The sequence below is a fragment of the Poecilia formosa genome, unplaced genomic scaffold (assembly GCF_000485575.1).
Source record: "Poecilia formosa unplaced genomic scaffold, Poecilia_formosa-5.1.2 Scaffold44, whole genome shotgun sequence".
NCBI classification, from domain to species: Eukaryota; Metazoa; Chordata; class Actinopteri; order Cyprinodontiformes; family Poeciliidae; genus Poecilia; species Poecilia formosa.
The window spans coordinates 965,442-987,245 of record NW_006799983.1 but is presented as its reverse complement, the minus strand read 5'-3'; the positions used below and the strand labels follow the sequence as shown (position 1 = coordinate 987,245).

At 37.8% G+C, this 21,804-nt stretch overlaps 1 protein-coding gene across 1 annotated transcript in view; it reads left to right on the top strand.

Annotated features, from left to right (window-relative positions):
* Positions 1 to 21,804, top strand: part of ctnna2 (catenin (cadherin-associated protein), alpha 2) — a 257,593-nt gene that overhangs the window by 212,433 nt on the left and 23,356 nt on the right. The window contains exons 7-9 of the mRNA XM_007551842.2: positions 1,037 to 1,188; positions 11,445 to 11,558; positions 19,717 to 19,898. Coding sequence (XP_007551904.1) covers positions 1,037 to 1,188; positions 11,445 to 11,558; positions 19,717 to 19,898 — 448 coding nt within the window. The remainder of the gene's footprint in view (positions 1 to 1,036; positions 1,189 to 11,444; positions 11,559 to 19,716; positions 19,899 to 21,804) is intronic.

The following is a 21,804-nucleotide window of genomic DNA, read 5'->3' as shown; positions in this document are numbered from 1 at the left end:
AGTGCAAGTGGGGAAATTGATCTTGCTTGCTTTGTATGTAAGTGAGCAGGATAATGTGGAGAATAATAATGAAACCACACAGTTGGCTTTTAGGTGAGAGTCCACAAGCCAAGCTGCAGTACCTTATTGCTCTTTCCCCATATTTTCCTTTTTATCATCCATCTGTCCTCATTAAATTTGTTTTTCCCTCCAAAAGCGATGTTCTTTTAAATCAATCCAGGTATTCGCTCTTGGAAAGCTAAATCAATCTTTAATCATACATATTTGCTGCTTATTTTTTCGAAGTAAACAATAAATCTTTTTTTTTTTTTTTCACAAAATGAGCTGTTTTTTCTCCATCCTTCCTTGTCATTTTTGTACTAAAATATGTGCAGAATGAGGATTTCATAACAAATTACATGTACACTAGAATCACATTTAAAGTTTGTATTGCTGTTGCAAGCATTTATAGTTTGAAAAAGCCCTCGGTTGTAAAGAATATGTGAGAATCTTTCCTGTCTGATTACCGTCTACCTCTGTAAATGGCTGCTAATGTTATGATTAGTTTTTTCTGCCTCACAATTATTATTAATCTCGCCAGAAGATCTTATAGAAAGGCGGCCTGCTAAATATTGAAACATAAAGTCAATATTCCTGAATATTAAGAGCCTATTCAGTTTCATCACAATTCAGCAGAAACACACAAAGAGCATAAATCTCCTCCATCAACTCCCAGCAGTTTATGCTGAGAACAAAACCAGCCATTTTTGTGGTCAATAGGTTTTTTTTTAGGGCTTTTGTTTGGCTCAAAAGGACTTTGATGAATGTTTCCTTTCACTGACATTATGATTTGACAGCCTGGACCCTCACATTAGCTCACATACTTATCTCTCTATTTAGTCATAGATGCACACAATTACACTATGAGACCAGGCACCGAGCTGTTTTTGAAAGGAATAGTTTTACTTATGAAGGCGCTTACTTATAAGCACTTTTGTTATAATTCAAAGAAGCAGATGACAATTACCAAATTTCCTTTTGCCTTTTTCTTCTGCAGTGATGCCACGTTTTGCTGAACAGGTGGAAGTAGCGATCGAGGCGCTGAGCACAAATCCCCCACAGCCCTTTGAGGAGAACGAATTCATTGATGCATCTCGTTTGGTCTACGACGGCGTCCGTGACATCAGGAAAGCTGTCCTTATGATACGGGTGGGTTCGTCCAGAGCATTCACTGAATTTCACCCAGATATCCTACATCCACTGCCAATTAGCCATAACTCACAGTTGCAGTTGAGTTTGTATTATGATATCATTTTATCAGAACCAGCAATCTGGGCTTTGCTCCCCATGTGTATTGTTAAGCCCTTGACCCTGTCGCTGGTTCACCTCTTCTACTTCCTTGGACTTTTGAGAGATACCAACCCTTACAGAACCACCTACTTGTCCTGCTTACTAAAGTCCTTAAACTTGCCCAGGGATGTGTTTGCGTATAAACTTTAAAGACTAAATTAAAAGTTGCTGCCAAACATATGACCCCTCTCTGCATGGCAAGTCCCATAATAAAGGGATAATTTGTGTCATTCATGTCATTACATGGTGTATGTTAGGAGTTATGAGCATGTATGTCTAATTTCAGAACTTTTCCAACCTAAGTACCTACATTTTAATAACTGTATATGCAATGTAGCACTCTCCACTAAATTTAGCTTCTGCAAAAACACAAAAAATGAATGAATAAATTAAGGCAGTTAGGGTTTAGTATTTCACAGTCTGCCTGCACTTTGTCAGTGTAAGATTCTCAAGTTCAATTTTAAAAATAAACATGCTTATTTTTCACTCGTATATCCATTCGAGCTTTAATAAATGCACAGAGTTTTGTGCATTTTTATTTTTATTTTGTAGAAATAAAAAGGGGAAAATAAAGATATAATGCTAATAATAAAAAGGTTACGTCACAGATTATTTAGACATATCAATCAATCAATCAAATTTTATTTGTATAGCACATTTCAGGAGCAAGGCATTTCAAAGTGCTTTGCATCATTAAACACAAAAACACAGAGTCATGCAACATTGACTCAACAATCAACAACATTAAATTTCCTGCCGAGTCGAAGTTCTGCCCTTATGGGTACCTCATCAAAAAAACAAAAAAACAAAAAACAGGCAGGAGCGCTAGTGCATCCACATTTTAGAGTTATACTTATCTCAGGTAATCTTAGGACAGACCAGGACTTGTATAATGCAGTTGTGCTGATTCATGACTCTACACAGAAGTGTGTAGACACAATGCCTGATATCAGCTACACAGATCTAACACCTCAGTTCGCAAACACATCTCACTCGCACTACTGTGCCTTGGGAGTCTCAAGAATATTCTCAAAGAAGAATTGTGTGGCACTGTCGAACCCTGAATGCTGTTGTTTTTATAGTTGCGCCAAAGATGGACTGCATATGAAGGTGAGCAAAAAGTTTTGAACAAAGCAATTTTAACATTTCTGGAGCACATGTAAAACTTATGGGGATACATTTGTCTGCCTGTAAAGTTTGCATCACTGCCTCTCGGAGTCTCTATTGTCAGAGAGATCACTAGTGAGGTAATGTCCAAGATATTTGACCTCATCTGTTAAAAATCTGGAAAAGTCTGTTTTTGATGTTCCTTTGTTTCTATTATCATTGTGAGACTATTACACTGCCATTATGTCATCTTAAGATGCTAATTATGTTAATGATATTAACTGGTTGAATATTAAGAACCAGTTAATATTCACTAACTAATTAGTCAGGTCTTCTGTTTGGTGACCTAGCCAATGACTAGAAGACCTAGCTACTTAACAGACAAGCCACTTTTATTCACCATGTGAAGAATCTGCTCTGGGTAGGTCATACAGGCTCAAATTTTAGAGAACTTAAACGTTTTAATTTTATTATCTTTTGTCTGATTGTTAGCTCCAGTATGATGCAAATTTGTACTTGCAGGACATCAATATTTTTAACACCACTAGTACTTTTTTAATTGCTAAATTACATATTGATGTAAAATATTTTATAACAAAACCATACCAGCATGAGGAAACGTGTAAAGGAACAAATAAAATATATAATTCACGTGATCTGTGTGTTTTCAAAACTGTCGAGACAAAAACAAAAACAAAACAGCTTCATAACAAGCAGCAGCTCCACTCTGTTACAGAGTGTACACTTTTCACACAAAACTGACCCTCCTCTTTTCAGCATGTAATACATTTATTCAACTTTATGCAGCCTGGAAGGATTCCCATTGCAGTTCTGGAAAAAATCTAATTATGGAAAATAATTTGATGTTGGTAAATAATGTAAAACAGGCAGCTTTGAACTGCCCGGGACCAGCTGGCTTCATAATCCCATCCAAGTTCAATTACTTTCCGAGGAAACAACTTGGAAGATCTTTGCTTTCTCTGTTGTTCGGCTCTGTCATACAGATAGGAAATGTTGGTTCTATGTGTAATGCCCCCTCTGCCCCACTTTTTTTTTTCCTATGTGTTCACAGTCTAATTTTTCTCTCACTTAAACCGAGTGTTAGGCTCTTTTATACTTTTCCTACTAAAGATCTCATGAGAATTCAATGGATTAAGAAGCCAATTTTCCACAGCATATAAAACTCCAGGCAGGTTTAGAGAAGTTGAGTTATAATGAAACTTTAAAACATAGTTGTGTGATGACCTATATGTCTCAAAATGTGGTCATGTAAATTCAGAAATATCTCTGGATAGAGCAGCAAATGTTAAACAGAGGATGAAATTCAGTCAGTTGGCCCAGTCTACAGTGCCTTTCAAAGACACCCTGACGTTTTATTCACATGTTGTCATGTTAAAATCACAAACTTTTTCTGTAATAGAACAATATAAAGTTACTGCATAATTATTAAGTGCAAGCAAAATGATACAGGATATTTGAGGAAAGGGCTGACATATATTTATGTTTAACGTCCCCTTTTTCTGATGAATAAAATCCACTTCAAACAACTGGCTTCAGAAGTTACCAAAGTAGAATGAATACAATCAGCCTAAGTGTAATTGAATTTAAGTATAAACCAGAAGATCTCAGAGACTTGTTGGAGAATATTAGGAAATGTTGATACGTCAGGAAAATGCAGTCCAGACCCAGTTTCTTCTTTTGGTTCATATGCGACCCTGATCAAACTTTTTCATGGCCCTCTGAACTGCCCAATTACAATCATTTCATTGATATAAAATCGGATTTGTGCCTTCTCTGTATGTGGCACTAAATTGGACGTGTATCTAATAGTTTTCAAAATACCTGCAGTCTGAACAGTCATGCTGCATTTTATCCAACTTTTAGGTGACTGAAGATCGATGATACTGATTTTCTTCTGAGAACCCGGGCAAGTCTGTGTCAGTGAAGCACGTTACGTTATAATCCTACCACTCCTGGTTCCATCTATGCATCCAAACAGACTTCTCAACAGAAGTTGCAAGTAATGTGTCACAGAAGGCCATCGCTGTCAGTTGTGCTTTCTTTTTATGTAGCTTTTTTAGTCTTGTGACAATACTACCATTCCGTAGATTAGTGGTCCCCAAACTTTTTCCTGCTAAAGAGCCCCCTTGTGGTTGAAGAAAAATCCACATATAAACCGGAAAATACAATAAATGAAAAAAAAAATCTGAATGTTCTCTGGTATTGTTCAGGGGGCCGGACCAAATGTGGAGGCGGGCCGGATCCGGCCCGCGGGCCGTAGTTTGGGGACCCCTGCCGTAGATGGTACCATTCCAATTGTACTTCTGTAAACATTGCACTGCTGTGTGATGCTACACATATGGGTTGCTTTGGGTTATAGACCATGTACATAGAAGTCTGACTGCAGTTGCTTTTAATTAATATGAACAACCACACCAAAAAAATCTGATTTCAGTAAAAAAAAAAAAAAAAGTATATATATGAGTAGAAGAACATCAAGACCTGATGTGTGGAAATAGTCTAAGAACAAAATGAACAATGGATTTAACGTTTTGGAGAAGTTCGATGCAAGGAGCACTACTCAATGCATCATATAAAAAGGTAAAGTGTCTAGCACTACTGCTAACCTACCAATAGAGAAAGCAGTCAGAGAAGCAGAAAGAGGCTGAGATCCTCAACTGAGATTGGAAATTTGGTTTTCTTCCTGTTAGAGCTTTTCAACAAGTCAAATAGGAAACAGTTAATTCATAAAAGAAGATAAAGTGGTCAGTGAAAGACAAGTAAAAGCCTCGTGTTGGAAAACTAACATCATCCCTAAACCCTCAGCAAAACACAGTGGTGGCATCATCATGCTGTGGTTATGTTTTTCTCCAGCAAGGACACGGATGTTGTTCAGAGCTGATCAGAACAACAAAAGAGCAAAATACTGGACAACACTGGAGGAAACCCTTCTAAAGTCTTGGGAGGGAATTTTTTTTCCCACTTTACAACCATGGACTGTTCTGCTTTTCCAAAAAAATAAATACAGTTTGTGTCTGTAATAAGACAATGTGAAAAACCTCAGAGGATGTAAATACTTTTGGAAGGCACTTGTGTATGATTCTTTATTTAAACCATATGTCACACAAAAAACGTTTCCATTATTTAAAATGAAGAGTTAGGTTGAATCCAAGGCACTGCTTAGTTTGGATTGTGTTGTTTAAGGCGCCAGAAATGATAAAATAACTTAAAGCTATTTTTATAATCATTCAGTTTAGAGGTTTATTTAATACCTCTCATGGCTTTGCAATAGAGAAACTGGAGTTTCACTAGCTTGTAAGATTATCATAATACCCATAATAGTTTAATCCTCTGTTAGAATGACCACAAGGTAAACAGCGGAATCATCCCATCATGATGTTCACATAAGTGCCTGGTCTCCTTGGTAACTGGCCCTCTAAGTTGGCACCTCGGCTGCGTCACACAGTGACCTCATTGAACAAAATGAGGGGGCCGCATTCTTTCTCGGTCTTTATGTATGAGCAAGCATCGCTTTTGTCAGGCCAAGTGTCACATTGCTTTAGTGAAACTGCAGAACAAAAATCTGCCACTTCCTTGCATGAACTGTAGCTACACTGACATTAGCAGCTTTGTGTTAGGAATCATTGTTGCAATGATTTTTATTTATTTATTTTTTTGCATCTGATTGCTTTCATACCTAACAATTATGTGTGAAGCAGCTGAAATAAAACAGGGTGAAATGGTGCGAATCTGCAACACACTGTAATTATGAAACAAAATACATAACAAAATACTTAACAATAACTGATTCTTCCCCTAAGTCTATATTCTTCCTCTTTTCAATCTTTTCACATTGAGAAAACAAACTTTTTTTTAAAGCACGAAACAAATAATTTTTTTTTAACTTCATTTTTTACTTTTTTTAAATGTATTCAATGACTCATAGTAGAATTAACTTGGAGACGAGATTGGATCTGAGACTAGTCAGACTTGTGACCAATGACAAGGACTGTTCCTCCTGCTCAATATTTAATGCGACCTTAGCCATGCAGAGTGAAAAGATGCGTTGAAAAGGAGCAAGCGCCAAATATGCTAGAGCAGTTATTCTAAAATGCTGGACCCAATCTAGATCAGGACAAAACAGCAAGTCAATTTAGAATGCAATTGAAATTTTTTATGACTACACAAAGGCACTTTATTCATGATTGCACGAAAATGAATTAAGTTAAATCTATTTTTCCTAAAAAGCAGCCTTCCCTCCCATTTTTCTAGAAATATTCTTGTAATCACAGCATGAAAAAAGCTACACTGCTTGGCACTGGCTAACTCTATAGTAACCATTTTAATGCAGGATTGTGCATTGAATCATTTAAATGCATGTCGTTATTCTTACATGACCATAAACACCAGGTTATATTGTTCAGTGACAAACTAACTAGCAAAATTGGAGATGACTAACATCATCCCAGCTTAATTCGCCAACCCTTTCAGTAGCTCATGCTAAAGCAGAATGTCAAATATCTCTTCTCATTTGACACACAAGTTATATAAGTAACCACTTCAGAACTCCACACTCGTTTTGGACAGGCTCTCATTTAAAAAGAAAAGTTGCAAAAGCTGCCAGGCCACAGGTGGAAGGAGTCGAGCCATGACTCATGTAGGCTAAGGTAGTTTCTTCCATAATAAAATGGAAGAGTAGTTGCTTTTTGTATCACTTACCCAAATGTCGTTTTGCTCATATTATAAACAGTCGGTCACCACTCCAGAACTCTTTAGTCCCGTGCAAAAAGGCCCATCATGTTGGGCATAAAGACAGGGTTGGGTTTCAGTGGCATTTTGACATCCCCCTGGGGGAAACCGAATGATGTGCTGGTAGTGTGTGAATATTCCCGACTTCTTTTTGCAGATGCTGAAGCCTGTGGCCAAGAAAGACCAGAGTGAGAGTTGAACAACATCTAGTGGCTAAAACAGAGAGCAGGAGACCGAGATAAGCAACATCATTTCCAACTCCCACAATGACATCAGGGGCCTGGAGATATTAGCAAGCCTAACAAACAGACCAAAAAGATGTTGGCTGGCTGTATTACCTTCCAAGCCAGCATGGCATGCAGAGATAGAGGCAAAGTTTGCTTGAAGCTGTTTGTTTGTAGATGAACTCCTACAGGAATCACACCGACCAGACACTAAAAGGGAAAATAGTCCCGTCCTGCGCCATAACTTTTCATTTCATACTCACGAACGGAACAAGAAAAGATATCCTTAGCTGTTGTTAAGCAGTCCCTGAGAAAATGTTACTATGTCTAACATTCATATTCCTTATCAATAGAAACACATATTCATACCTCACCATTTTTCTATTTCACCACATTAAAATCTGAAAAATTATTGTGATTTTACAGTGTTTAACAGACCAACACCCACTTAATTGTGAGGACAAAGAAAGCTTAAATTAATAATTTAAACGTTTTTAAGCAATTTGAAAAGTTTTGCCTCTACTCCACGACCCTTTCCTCAATGTGTCCTTTGAAAAAAACGTAAAGTGTCCTTAAACACCTTCTTGCAGATCACTGTTTAGGCCTTCATCAAAAAAATGTAGAGTATGCAAACCTACCAAGATATGGCCATCTGCCTTAAGTGAGAGGCTTGGTAAGGACAGCATTACTTGGAGAGATACACGGTAACTCTGGATTAGCTGCAGAGGTCCACAGCTCAGGTGTGAGACTGTCAACAAGATAAGTAGTCCTGCAATCAGTCCGGTCTATAAAACAGAGGCAAATACAAAATATATATTTCTTTGCAAATTCTATGTAGGGTGCTGACATGCATGCCATGCGGTATCTCTTGTCAAACCCCCCACAGCAGCCTAATTTTGAAAAGTCATGCCACTGTCTCAACTTGTGATTTATGAATGGCCAGACGGAGCTCAAAGGCAGCTCATCCCTGCGGATTTATGGCAAAAATGTTTTGTGAAAGAGGCTTATGTGCGGTGGAAAACTGTGGAGATGCTTTTTATTCCCAGTAGAGACGGGGAAGCTGGTCAGAGATGGTGGGAAGTTGGATGGTGCTAAAAATAGAGCAATCCTGTAAGGAAACCTGTTATAGACTGTACGATCTGTAACACCTTCCAGCACGAGCATGACGCTAAGCAGCAAGAGCTGCAACTGAATAGTTCAGATCAAAGCATATTCATGTGTTAGAGTGGCAGGGTTAACGTCCAAACCAACTGCTAATTGAGTGTCTGTGGCAGGACATGAAAGCTGATGTTCACTGATGCTCTCTACACGAGTGACAGCTGTAACCACAGTTAAAGGTGATTCTTCAAAGTATTAGCTTAGAGGCATGAATGCTTCATACCTTACTTTTCAGACTTCATGAGGACACCGGTATCCTCATTCTTGATTGGATAACATGTACAGTAAGTGTTTTTTTTTTTGCAGTGACAGTTAAAGAGTCTAACGTGTAAAAACTATTTAAAATTCCTTTCTGCTTTGTAATTTTGAGGCACTTTTTGTAGGTCTGTCTAACCTCTCATAATGTATTGAAATTTGAAATGATAAAAATCACAAAATGTGAAAAAATGAAGGGCTTATTTTCAAATGAAGTGAACAGTGCTACTGTTGTTCACAGTGCCAAGTAATACCCTACCAGTGCAGGCTTATCTGTTTCTGCTGTCCTTTCTGTGGGAAGCTGAATGTCGCCATGTATTTATGGCGACATTCAGAGCCAAAAGTAAACAAAACCTGGCAAATCAGATGGTATTAAGTTCACGTCTAGGACATATTACACTGAAGACAGGTGCTTGATCAAAGTGAATCAACGCCTGAGATGCCTGACAGTAGACCCACCCAAAAGGTTACGTCCTGAAAATGTTTGTTGCCTTAAGAGAGAAGAGATGGTTACATCCCGCTGGGATCTGGGCTGCCTGGTAGTATTACTAATAGGAACTAAAAAATGATGTGATGGTTGCGCTAACCCACCTTGTTTCATGCCATCGTTTTATCACCAGGAATCAGTGACCACAAGAAAAATGAAAGGAACAGATTCCAGGTGACAAAAACCAGCAACGTGCTAGATTACTTATATAAAACAGTTGGTCACCGTGTCTCCAGAAATCACTTTTTTAGCAGCCCTGCAAGTTCTGCCTTCACTCCATGGACCTAAATCTTCTGTGACCACTTTCGATGACAGGATCAAAAGCAGCCACTTGGCAACATAAACACCTAAGAAATATATTTCTGCAGCCATGACATAGCAAACTGTAAGGATTAAGATACAATAATTCCCAATGTTGAGGAATTGTAGGAGTAAGTCATTAATACTTTCAATACTTTGAGGATTTTCTGTCCCATTTTATAAACGTTGCTTGCTGAGACACGCTGAGCTTATGCCTTTTTCAGCTTTTCTTTTTAACAAAAGTGCCAGTCAACAAACAAAATCCAAAAATAATAGAAAGCTTGAAACAAGTTAAGTCTGTTTCCTTTAATACTGCTGTGGTTATTATTTTCCAGCAGCCTTGTTTGATTACTATTTGTAGTTCTTAAGTGCTTTTATTCAGAGTACTTTGACAGTATAACATTAGTCAGCTCTTCACTCAACAGTTTGTAAGGGTAAATGCGGATAGGTGTTTTTGAAATGCTACCGTTATTATTTAACAAATGTACATATTTCACTGTGAAGCTTTGCCTTCTATCAGGTCAGCTGCCGGATGTGTCCTGAAAACAAATATGGACTCCAACAGATGAAGGAGCCTGTTCAGATTTTCCCTTAAATGAAAATGACTTTTCAGAATTGAGATTCTGTTTTTATAAACAAAGATTCATAAAATGATAGGAAGCTTTGTTCCTGTAATTTATGAGAAGTCAGGAAAAAAAAAACTATGTAATGGATGGTCTTGGAATATTTTACTTTGCCTTTTACAGATTTTTGTTCAGACTTGAGAAGAACGACAATAAAGATTTAATGCCACTACACAAAGCTGTTTGAATATAGTGCATCTTCAAAAGAAAGTTGCAAACCTTACTGTTGTACGGGGACTAATACAGAGAAATGTTTGATCATAACAGATCAAAGAAGATTAGGGATGTGAGCTGTTTTAGACCTAGAAGGCATTGCATTTCTTGCCTTTCTATTTCAAAAGTTATACTAAAAAAACTGGGCACTGCAATCTTTTTATGTCAGTTTTAAATTATTTCAATTGTAAGGGACAACCATGCCTTGTTAAAGACATGGAATTTGGTGAAAGTGTCTAGTTCTCTGTTTTAAATAATTAAAAATAATAATTAAATAATTCAAATGTTCAAAGTCAAATAATGACAGAGTCTTAAAAGTAGCTGCATGCTCCATTTTTTTTTTAGCTAAAAGTTGGAGACTCTTTTTGATGTAGTGTAGTCTTTTTTTTCTGTTTGTTTACAATTCCATCTGCCTTCTGAAACAGACCCAGATATTAGCCTATAAATGATACTTGGCTTCAGATTACTTTTATTTTTATTCCTCTAGAGCTAATTCCTAGTGCTTTGTAGAAAAAGAAAAAAAAACAAAAAAACTATCTTCCGCATTTGTTCACTTTTATGTAGTACAACTCTATTCCTATGTTTGGCAGTTTGAGATTTAAAATTATGTTCATTCAATCAAGACGTTTGTTTCTGGCCACTCAAAAATCTTAATTATGCGACTAATCTAAATAAACATTCTGGATCTGTCTGTTCACATATAGAAATATATAGATTTATATGTGTATCAGAATTTTTTTTCTTTCTTACCTCTGAGTTTTGCTTCAGGTGTTCACAAATGTCCTTTGGAATAATTTTGCAGGTCATTTGGCTGACTACTTACTGAGTTCACTTTGAACTAAATCCACAGTTGCTGTATTGTATTCGGAATTCAAAACAGAAAGAATGAAAGGTGCTTTACCTTTTTAGAAAAAAATGAAGTTTATGCAACTGAACTTTTTCACCACTGAGGTTTGATTGGTTTGTTTTCTTCTGACTTTGCTTTTGTGCTTCCTGCAGACGCCAGAGGAGTTGGAAGATGACTCGGACTTCGAACAGGAGGACTATGACACTCGCAGCAGGACTAGCGTCCAGACTGAAGATGACCAGCTTATTGCTGGTCAGAGCGCTCGGGTGAGTGGGTAATCACTTCCTACTGTGCTACACCTTTTCACATGTGCCCCAGTTATGGAACTTGCAACAAACAACAACAGGGAAAAGCATATCTATTTTTCTTGGATAAAGGACAGGCAGTCTACATAAAAGTTTTCTTTTTTTTTTTCAACAGTAACAGTAGCTTTTATGGTTCAGATGTAGTTTGAAGTGATGTCTGTCGAGTTCCCAGCAGCACATGAATCAGCCCGTCCAACGTGTTCCACTTCTGCAGCATTTAACAGATTCTAACAAGCGTCACGATTTGAAATTAGCACCGTTCAGGGATGACAGGTGTAAAATTGCAAATCACAAACAAAGAAGTAATTACCAACCTCCCTTCAGACTCTCCCCAACATGTGACACAAACCTTTGCCAAGGCCCCAGTCGTGATCGCCAGGGTCTGGGCTTTGTTGCACATTAGCAATTTTTCACTTGGGCCCAGCTTAAAGGACATTAAGAGGGTATCAGTGCCTGCTCCCCTCCAGCAACACAGTGTCTAGCGGTGTGCTGCATGTTGAATGGATTGTGAAAGGCAGAAGTGTGACTTGGCTCAATGCCTCTCCCTGTGGCCCAGGCGAGACTCGGTACTGCCTGCTAACATCAGGGTAATCCACTAAAAGGGGGGAAATAAATCCAATCAAATCAGAAGCCTGCTTTAGTTAAAGGTCTGTAATGTGCACCTACTACCTCCTTAATGATGTCGTTTTTTTATTCTCTGTTGGAAAAATCTCAGTACATGAGTAGAAGGCAATCTTTTCTTCCTCAAGGAGCCATTAGGAGCAATAATGTCAAGGTGTTTAAAGTAATTCATAGGGCCACTGTCAGCAAACTACCTCAGCAATTTAACACATTTTCCATCAAACCCATTGGTCATCCTTAAAAGAAGCAAAACCTAAGTCAGCTTCAAAGCCCCATGGTGTATTTGTTGAACTAAAGCATTTTTATAGCCACTATGTCTAAGTTTATAGTTAAGTGGGCATTAGTGTGTTATTTTTTTAGTTTTGTCCACTCTGAAACTTCCAGTTAATGGAGACATGCACATTCTTAACATTTTAGTTTGAGCTGCTGAGCTTATGTTGAGACTTTGACTGGGCCATTCTTTTCTTTTCTTTTCACAGTCTTTCAGAAAGCTGGTGCGCTTGACCCAGTTTGTCTAAAATTGGGTTTCATGCCCCAGTTTTAACATTTAGCTTGCTAACAGAGACATGTTGAGTCTGAACCGCAGCTTTTGATTTTACCTGGTTTTCTTTGCTGTTTCTTTGAATAATACAGTCTCATTCCGGTATAAATATGCTAGAACATTCCCTTCTGAGAAGGACTGGGAATTGTGTCAAAAGATTTTTCTTTTGAAATTACTTTTTCCACTACAGAACAGCTCTGCACACTCGCACGAGTTCTGTTTGCAAAGTCTATTTGATAGGAAACAAATGGTGACATTTTAATGGAGCAGTTCTGATTGAAGAAGTAATGACATAGCGATTTTATAAACATTCCTTTGAGATTTTGAATTGCTTCTAAGTTAATGCTTTCTTTCGAAATGTAATATTTTATTTGTGCAGTATAGCTGTGTATACAAAGTGTCTAATTGTGTATTGGAGTAGAATGATAATTGGTTTTCAAAATGTTTCACAAAGAATAACCCGCAACGTGTGTCTGTTTTACTTATTTACTTTGGTTAAGTCAGTACTGTGTAACCAGTTTTCTTTGTAGTCAAAACCGCAAGTCTTTTTGGGGAATGTCTCATGAACATTCATTTTTACACTTTGATTTTGTTATCTTTGGCTGGGTCATGTGAATATGTTTTGCCTGAAGCCATCACATTGTAGCTCTGGTTGTTTATTTGGGGCTATTTTCCTGCTGGAGAATGAACCACTGCTGCAGTCTCACATCTCTTTTTTTTTTTTTTTCATTTTTCCAGAACAACATCTCATCTTATGATCTCTAGCAAACCTCTGAGTCTACATTTGACACAAGTGGATTCTCTTTTGTAATTTGGTGATTCTATTTTGGAGTTTCAGAAAAAAATGGAACCATAAGCAATCACATTCCATGCTTTTTGTTTTTTTTATTTGTAAAAAAAAATAATAATGTAAGTCAATTACAGTGATCTGCTGTTTTGGCATTGGTTCATCTCCAAAAATACATTGAGTTTGAGGGTGTAATAAGACAAAGTATGGAAGAGATGTCTTGGTAATATATCCAAGATGCTTACTAACATGTAAGCATCTTGTTAAACTTTAATAGATAAAGTTTAACCTCAGATCTTTGCAATGAAGAGGAAGTTTTGGCTTCCTCCAAGAAAGACTGTGGGGGTTCTGGGTGTGAAGTACTTTGGTTTGTTGTATTTGTACTCCCACTAGGGCTCCTGCAGTGTAACATTGCAGAGCCCATCTGAGCTAAGATGCACCAACACTTGTACACAAAAGAGCTTTACAGTACCAAACTGTTAACTAGTTTTTCTGGCACTCAGCTAAGCTGTGAGTGGGCAGTGCTATTTGAGAACAGTTTTAAGTTGCAAAGTGTCCCATTTCTCGTGACTTCTGACTGTAATACAGTGATGCAGAGCGGATTAAAGTGCATTAACACATGTTGCAAATATGTTTGGATAAAAAAAAAAATAAAAAATAAAAAAAAAACAGATGATATTTTTCCTACTTGTACATATTTTTTTTTAAATTCCCCTGTAGTAAATATCTGGCATACTGACAGTATTTTTCACAGCTAGATGTGTGCTGTTTTTCTACCAGCCGACAGTGTCATGGCCTCTGAGATTAAAATTTAAAACACGCACAGGGCAAACACATCCATAAAAGATGTTTTTTTTGTTTTGTTTTTTTTTTTGCTGTAAAGTAGTGGTGATTTGCACAATCTGCTCCAGTCTGTGGTGTTAGGATAAAGCTCGCTGTCCTCTTACGGTCATGCCAAGTCCACGCTGGTGCTCCGTCTTCTCTTTCAAACAGACAAGGAAAGTAATCCATTTTCTCCATAGGAGCTGACATGAGCACACTGAGGTTTACAGTTGTGATCCCTCCAAGCCCATCCAGTGCACAGATATCATACAAAGGACGCTTATGTGATATCTCAATTCTACTCTGCCTCACTGTTCTCTCAAGTCTTTTTGTAACATCAAATCGAGTTTAAGGCTTTCTCGGGAGCTTATTCTATTTGTGTTTTGCCTTGCAAAGGGCTTCATCTTTTGCTTTCTTTTTGAGCGCGAGGTGATATATATATGTATATATAAAAAAAAGGAATATAAAAACAAAAAAAGGTAAATTATAATTCTAAGGAATCTAAACAAAACCTTCACTTGTGTGACACGCCATGGATGGTTCGCAGGCAGTCAAACACACTGTAAACATTTTTAAACGCTGTGATTGGATAGCTTTGCTGATAGGTCATCCATAAAATTGAACTCTGAGTGTCTGGGCAGTTTATTTCAAATGAAAGAAATTAAAGTCATTTCAAAACGCCGCACTTGGTGAAGAAACCCGGAAAGCGCTCTAATCCCCGCAGACGTAGCCTAGTCGCAGAGTGTATTGGCGCTGCTCTCCCTCGGCTGGATTTGCCACTATGTTAAGCTCCCAAGGCCCGCTCCTTGTTGTTATCAGTAAAGAAGGGGAAGGGATTTGGGGATAAGTGAATTCTAGAGAGCTACTGGGGGAGGCGGCTGAGATGGGGTAGGGGCTGGGTGCAGCGCCATTGCTGTGCTCCTCTGACGTCCCAATTGGCTCATGTGTTTACCCCTGTGCTGTGCAGCTTTCCTTTGTGTTCACAAACCCTTTCTCTGCCTTTCCTCCCTGACAGGCTCTCTTTTGTCACACCATTTTAGAAGTGAATTGCTATACTAACCAAATCCCTGACTCTCTCTCCCCAACCCCCCTTGAACCTATTTTTCAGTCAGGGAATTTTCAGTCTTTCTCCCCGAGACTTTTAGCTCCTTTTATTTGTTGTGGGGGAGCAGCCTGCCCTGATTTAATGCGCTTCTTTTGTATAGAGATTGCAGTGAAGATTCCTTATTTGACTCAGAGAATTAGCCACACATAGAATTATTAATAAATCTCTGTTTACATTTGCACTGTCTGACTCAGAGCATTGGCATTAAGCAAAAATCACACATGGCCATATCTATGATACCAGCTGTACACACTTTAGAGTTATTATAGAGTGAGTCATCGATTGCTTTAACAGTTGGACACGGGGACTATATGAAAACTCAATATGTGAAAGACAGCCCTACTGACCTGAACTCAGGCGGTTCCGGTGAATGTCACAGCACAGTCAACCGAGCTCCTGGTGATTAGGCAGCAATTACCGAGCAGCTTTGTTTACATTATATTTTTGGCCACATTGGACATGAGCATGTAATCAGCAAACCACACCCCAGGGTGCCACTGGCATACCCAAACTTCAAGCTGAGCGCACAAGAGCTTATGAAGAGTCAGTGGGCTGAAATTAGCTTTGTTGTGTTCACAGAAACGCTGCAATAAAAACTGGTTTTAGATGAAAACAGAAACATAAATAAAACATTTTTAAATCAGAGTTATTCTTGTTGATGGCAAAGCACTTAGGGAGGATTATAAAGAGTATCACATTCTATCTAAACTGAAGTTTAATGTTTCTTTCATATGAAGAAATGAAGAGCTTTTTGTGTAATATTAAGTCCTGCCACGTTTATGAAGTGTGTGTTCTGTTAACGTGCACCATTTTGTATCGAGTGCAAGTATTAAGATAAAAGGTTTGAAATTCACCATATTCTGATTCATCAAGACATGGTATGCTACTTTCTCGTTTTTTATTTGGGTGGGGCGCTCCCCTTCCTAACAACACAAGGACAAATATAGAATGCCATAAACAGAATGTGTTAATGCCCCCAAATGGTTTAATATTCATTAGCTGAATTATTTTGAAAGGTGTAGAGTTGTCATATCATTTCACGGTAAGAAAAGTGCAGTGGAAAAATATTTACCGTGTGTTTAGTTACTATTCAAATTTCCTGTTTTATTTATTTTTTTCCTTTTTGGTTTCTCTTAAATGTTTCAGGTTATAACACAAACATTAGTATCACATAACCTGAATAAATCTATAAAAAAGCCTCAAATTAGGATTTTATTTATCAATGAAAAAATATTCATCCAAACAAAAATGACACTATGTGAAAAAATAATAGCCGCAAGTTAAATCATGAATTAACTGTGATTAAACATATTTATTTTAGTACAGTTTTACCAGTCAAACCAAGTGCTAATAAGTGTAAATTCCTTCTGTGAGTGGTCATTTATTAGAAAGTGAATTTGCTGGAACAAAGCATTTTAATACTGTATTAAAACAAGGAATGTGATTACAGAGCTGGCACTTTAAGCTGTCTTTTGTATATTTGATTGCAGATTAGTAAAGTTCACATTATCTACTGTAACAACCAGCCTCTGTGTGTATTCCCTAAAGCATGTTGATCCCTTTTCGCTGCAGAAAACATAAACGTCTGTGGAAGAAATCTTAAGTGCACGTACTACACTTAAATAATATTTCAGTGTTCTTTAGTAACTCAATTAAGGAAACGAAGGTTGCACATTTTTCTAACCCTGTTTCGAAGAGCAGATGTAAAACAACATTTTTATTCCACATTATCAGGGACATCATTCCTCCTGCTATACATCCTGCTCCCATATCTTCAATTGAGGACTCATATTTTTTTTTTTTTCCTTTTTTGTTGAGGTTAGAAATGTGAGCAAAAACATCTCTTTCTCAGCATCTGCATTGGTGTTTGCTGTCCAGCTCAGCCTGTTATCTGAGACAGCTTTGCACATGTTACTTTACTGAGCCAAACTTATTGGTACATTTAAAGCCTCTTGTTGCTCTCTGAACATTTTAACAAATAGTTTTCTTCAGAGGAATCTCATAGTGCATGAATTCCAACATGACTATAGTCAATGTTTAAACTGGCCTTGAGGTATTGTTCCAAAAATGCTGTCATCTACCCACCTTTTAAAAAAATACAGTTGCCTTGACTTCAGCTCATTGATACTTAAAAATAGCTAATATTGAGTCTTCTTTCTTCAGAAAGAACGTTCGCACTGAAGAGTGTCGTTGCAGCTTTTTAGCTTAGAAACTTTGCATTCATTCACTGCCAAAATAATGAACATTTGAGTTTCTTCACAGCTGATTAAACAAAATAGAGTGACTGAGTGCGGTCACCAGCCAATCTCTCTCTTTATCAATAATTTTGACTCAAATTATTTACCTTAAAAAAAATTAAAAACCTGCCCGACAAATAGAGAACTTCTCAAAATAGAGAACCTTACCACAAAGTCCTAACTTTGAGGTAAAGTTAGGACTTTTGAAATGATGAATGAAAAGGCAGATATAAAAAAAAATATTGCATGTTCATCTTATGCGGGTCAAAATGAGTAAATTACAAAACATTTGCAAAGCAGAAGATTCATCTTGACCAATCTGTACGTTTCTCAGCTATAGAAAAATCCCAATTGAAAAGCAAGGGAGGGACAACCATTACTGCATGAAACGATTACTTGTTTCTTTTTCCTAGCATATACTTTTCATTAAAAAAACAACTTGAATGTAAATAACTTAAGGGCTTTGTCTAATTACTGAGTTAATCTACAGCAGGGTATTTAATATGTAAAGCAGTCATATATATTAGATGTTCAATTATTGATTAAATGAATAAGAGTACTGCTGGCCCAGATCCCCGAATTCACAACAACTCAAAGCAACACACACACACGCCCCGCAGTGGTAATATGTGATGCCTTGCTAAAAATCTAATGTGTGTTTTAAATAGTTCCTTCCTTGCTGTGCAGTCTAAATACATATTAACTTGGTATTTGTTTTAAATGCAAGCAGTGTTTTCACCCCCCATGCTGTTTAATGGGATTTGCCTCCATGCTGTTGTTTGTGTGTCCTGGCACGAGCAGCAGAGGAAATCTACACTGGGCTTGAGGGGGCTACTTTAGCTTGTTTGTTTATGCCAGGCATTTTTTTTCTTTTTCTTTTCAACTAACCACCATGAATGCGCCGCCGCACTCGGAGAGCGATCAGAAGGCCTAAACTCATCGACGCACCCGTTAGCCGCTGATGAGAAAGCTGGGCCTCTACGCCTTTCTGTTTATGCCTGTAATTTCAATTTTCTGTTTCCCATTGTGGCTCTCCCTCCGTATTTTCTCTGAAAGAATTTCAGGGGGACAAATAAACCACTTTTTTTTTTTTTTTTTTTTTCACCTGACACGTCTACCAGCAAGCAAAGTGACTCGCATCTCACTGTACCCCATCTCCCTCCCCCTAACACACACCAACTATCTTGTGAGAGAGTCAGGAAGGAAAAGGGATAAGGAGGACTTGGGTTTTTATAACAGGAAAAATGACAGTTCTTTGGAGGACAGTGATTAATAGGTGAGGTTAAAAAACTAATAGTGACTTTTCTGTTTTTTCCACTGTACTCGTTTTCAATCTGTGCTTCTGGAGTCAATATAATCGACCTAATGGAAACCAGGTTACTCTTCCTTCCACCTCACCCTGCTGACATAATGTTGAAGAAATGCATTATTCATTCTCTGGTCTTAGAGGCAAGGTAATTATACATTTATCTTCCAAATAATACTAGGTCCTAACTGTGCCTGTGACCTCGCCACAAGATTTATGCCATTTTGGACCTGCCCCCAAAGGCTGCTAAGAGAGGAAATGTATTTTCACAGCTGGGAAAAAAAAATATGAAGGCAAAAATGGATTTGCTTTTATGGGTATAAGATGTCAAGGGTTTTGAAAAGGTCCCGTCATTAAATACAAAGTCAAGAACTTTATTTGAAAGTGTTCTTAAAGGGCAAGATGATAGAATTAATGTTCAAGTTTGTAGTTTTGCAGTTTCTTAAAGTTTAAAAAAAGGGTGCTTTCGTCCGCCTTTTATCTTCATGCAGTAGGCACTTCTACTTACCTAATCCCTCTACTTCTTCAACGTTTTCTTCATTTTCTATTCTTCCCTCTTCTCTAGTCTTTTCTCTTCCTCAATTCCTTTCTCTTACATTCCTTCTCCTGAGTCATGTTGCCAATTTATTCTTCTAAGTTTTACCTTTCTGGCGTCTCCTCTACCACTTCTGATGCTTTTGTTTTTCTGTGTTGCCTGCAGGCCATCATGGCACAACTTCCCCAGGAGGAGAAGGCAAAGATTGCCGAGCAGGTAGAGAGCTTCAGACAAGAGAAGTGCAAGCTGGATGCAGAAGTGGCCAAATGGGACGACAACGGCAATGACATCATTGTGCTGGCAAAACAGATGTGTATGATCATGATGGAAATGACCGACTTCACCAGGTAAAATCACCACCTAAAATGTCATTATAAAACATTCAATGATTGTGTGTACTTTTACTCATCTACATTAAAGTGCCAACATGCAAAATGCAGCGTGACAAACATTTAACATCGTTCACCCTAAATTCACAATTCCCACAGTAAAACAAGGCAGTGGCTGCGTCAAGATGTGGGATGCTTTTTTTTTGTTTGTTTTTTCAGACGATTCAGACTTTGTTGGAGCAGTTTTTATATAAGAATACCCGAAAATGACAGTATCAGCTCGAGTTGAGACAAGAGGACCAAAGACATACAGTGTTTTTCAGAATGGATTTCTACAATTTGTTGAACATTAATCTGAATTGCTCTAGCACATAAAATCCTTTGAGAATACACTGAGGTTTGCGCTCTTAAGATGATGAAATCTGAAAAAGTCAAAGGGTTACCAGTACTTTTGGAAGACACTGTATATTCAGCAAAAAACGTTTCTGATTTCCTCCATCTCGGCCCGGGAAATTTCCCCCTAAACAGTCTGATGCTTGCTGACCCAGTTCATTGAGTTGTGATCCCTTGCAGTTAAAAAACATGGGATAAAACAGAAACAAGTCACTAATTACAGATCAGAGCAGTGATTCGTCATGAGTGTGTGTGCCTGTGGTGCTATGACTGCACCATTAATACTTGATGTTGACCACATTCAGACTGGCACATGCAACACATATTAGCTTGTCACTGAACAATAATCACACGTAGCACACAAATGTCCTTAGTGGTCACAACTAAACAGTAGCATAATATGAAGCGTTACTATCAATGCTAGTAGCATCAGTGCTGCTATCTCAGCGTAGCATTGAGCTAGTAACATGGCCAAGACGTCATTATTAACACAGGAAACCCATTCCTGAAATAAGCTTTGTTGTATTTAGCATTATTAGCAACCTTGTGGTTACCTGCGGATTCACTAAACCGATTAGCCGGAAGTCATCATGATCTTGTTTAGCAGCTCCACAGCAAGTACAGTGACGCAATAGATAAGAAAACATTACAGGCAACAGAGAAGTATGAGCAGACTGAAAAATATAACCCAAAAATAATGTAGATATTTATGCAGCACCAGGAGAGAATATTTTTTTTTTTTTGCACTTGTAGACGCTCAACAAACAAAAAAGAGCTACAAAGTGGATTTTGCATGATACAGCTCCTTTAAAACACAATCTAAAAATTTGCCTTGCGTTAAGCGCCCTTTATTAGGATACATTTATATAAAATGCAGTGCAGTCTTTTGTCTGACTTTGTGTCATTTCTTTTCAGTAATATTGCAAATGTTATGTGAACTGCTGTTTCAGTTATTAGCACTGTTGTCCGGTTTCAAGAAAGTTATAGGTGCACATCCAGGCTTGGCGTTTTTCTGTATGGAGTTTGAATATTTAGTCCATGCATGCATGACTTCTCTACTGACACCCCAGTGATACCGCCCCCCTCTTCCTCCCCTTCCACAGTCCAAAAACCTGCTAGATAGTTGGTCTCTCTAAATTACCCTTAGGAGTGAGCATGTATCCATGGCTGTTTGAGTTGTGTCTCTTTGTGATGCTCCGCAATGAAGTGACATTTCTAGGGTATACCCCAACCTCTTGTCACCTCTCATTTATTCTGGCTCAGACAACTCTTACAGTTTCCCTTATGGTGTATTGTCATATTATGATACTAATGACTATACAATAAATTGTACAACCCTAATCAACAGTTTAGGTTGGGGAATTTATGTACAAAGGCGTGCATTTCTGAAATCTGGCTATTAAAATGAAAGCTAGTTCCAAAAACAGGCCATTGAAAGACAAGACAAGGCAAAAATGTCACTCTACTGGTGAAACTGGTAAAGGCCCCCAAAAAACGTAAAATACATTTATCATTTATCTTATGCTTTACA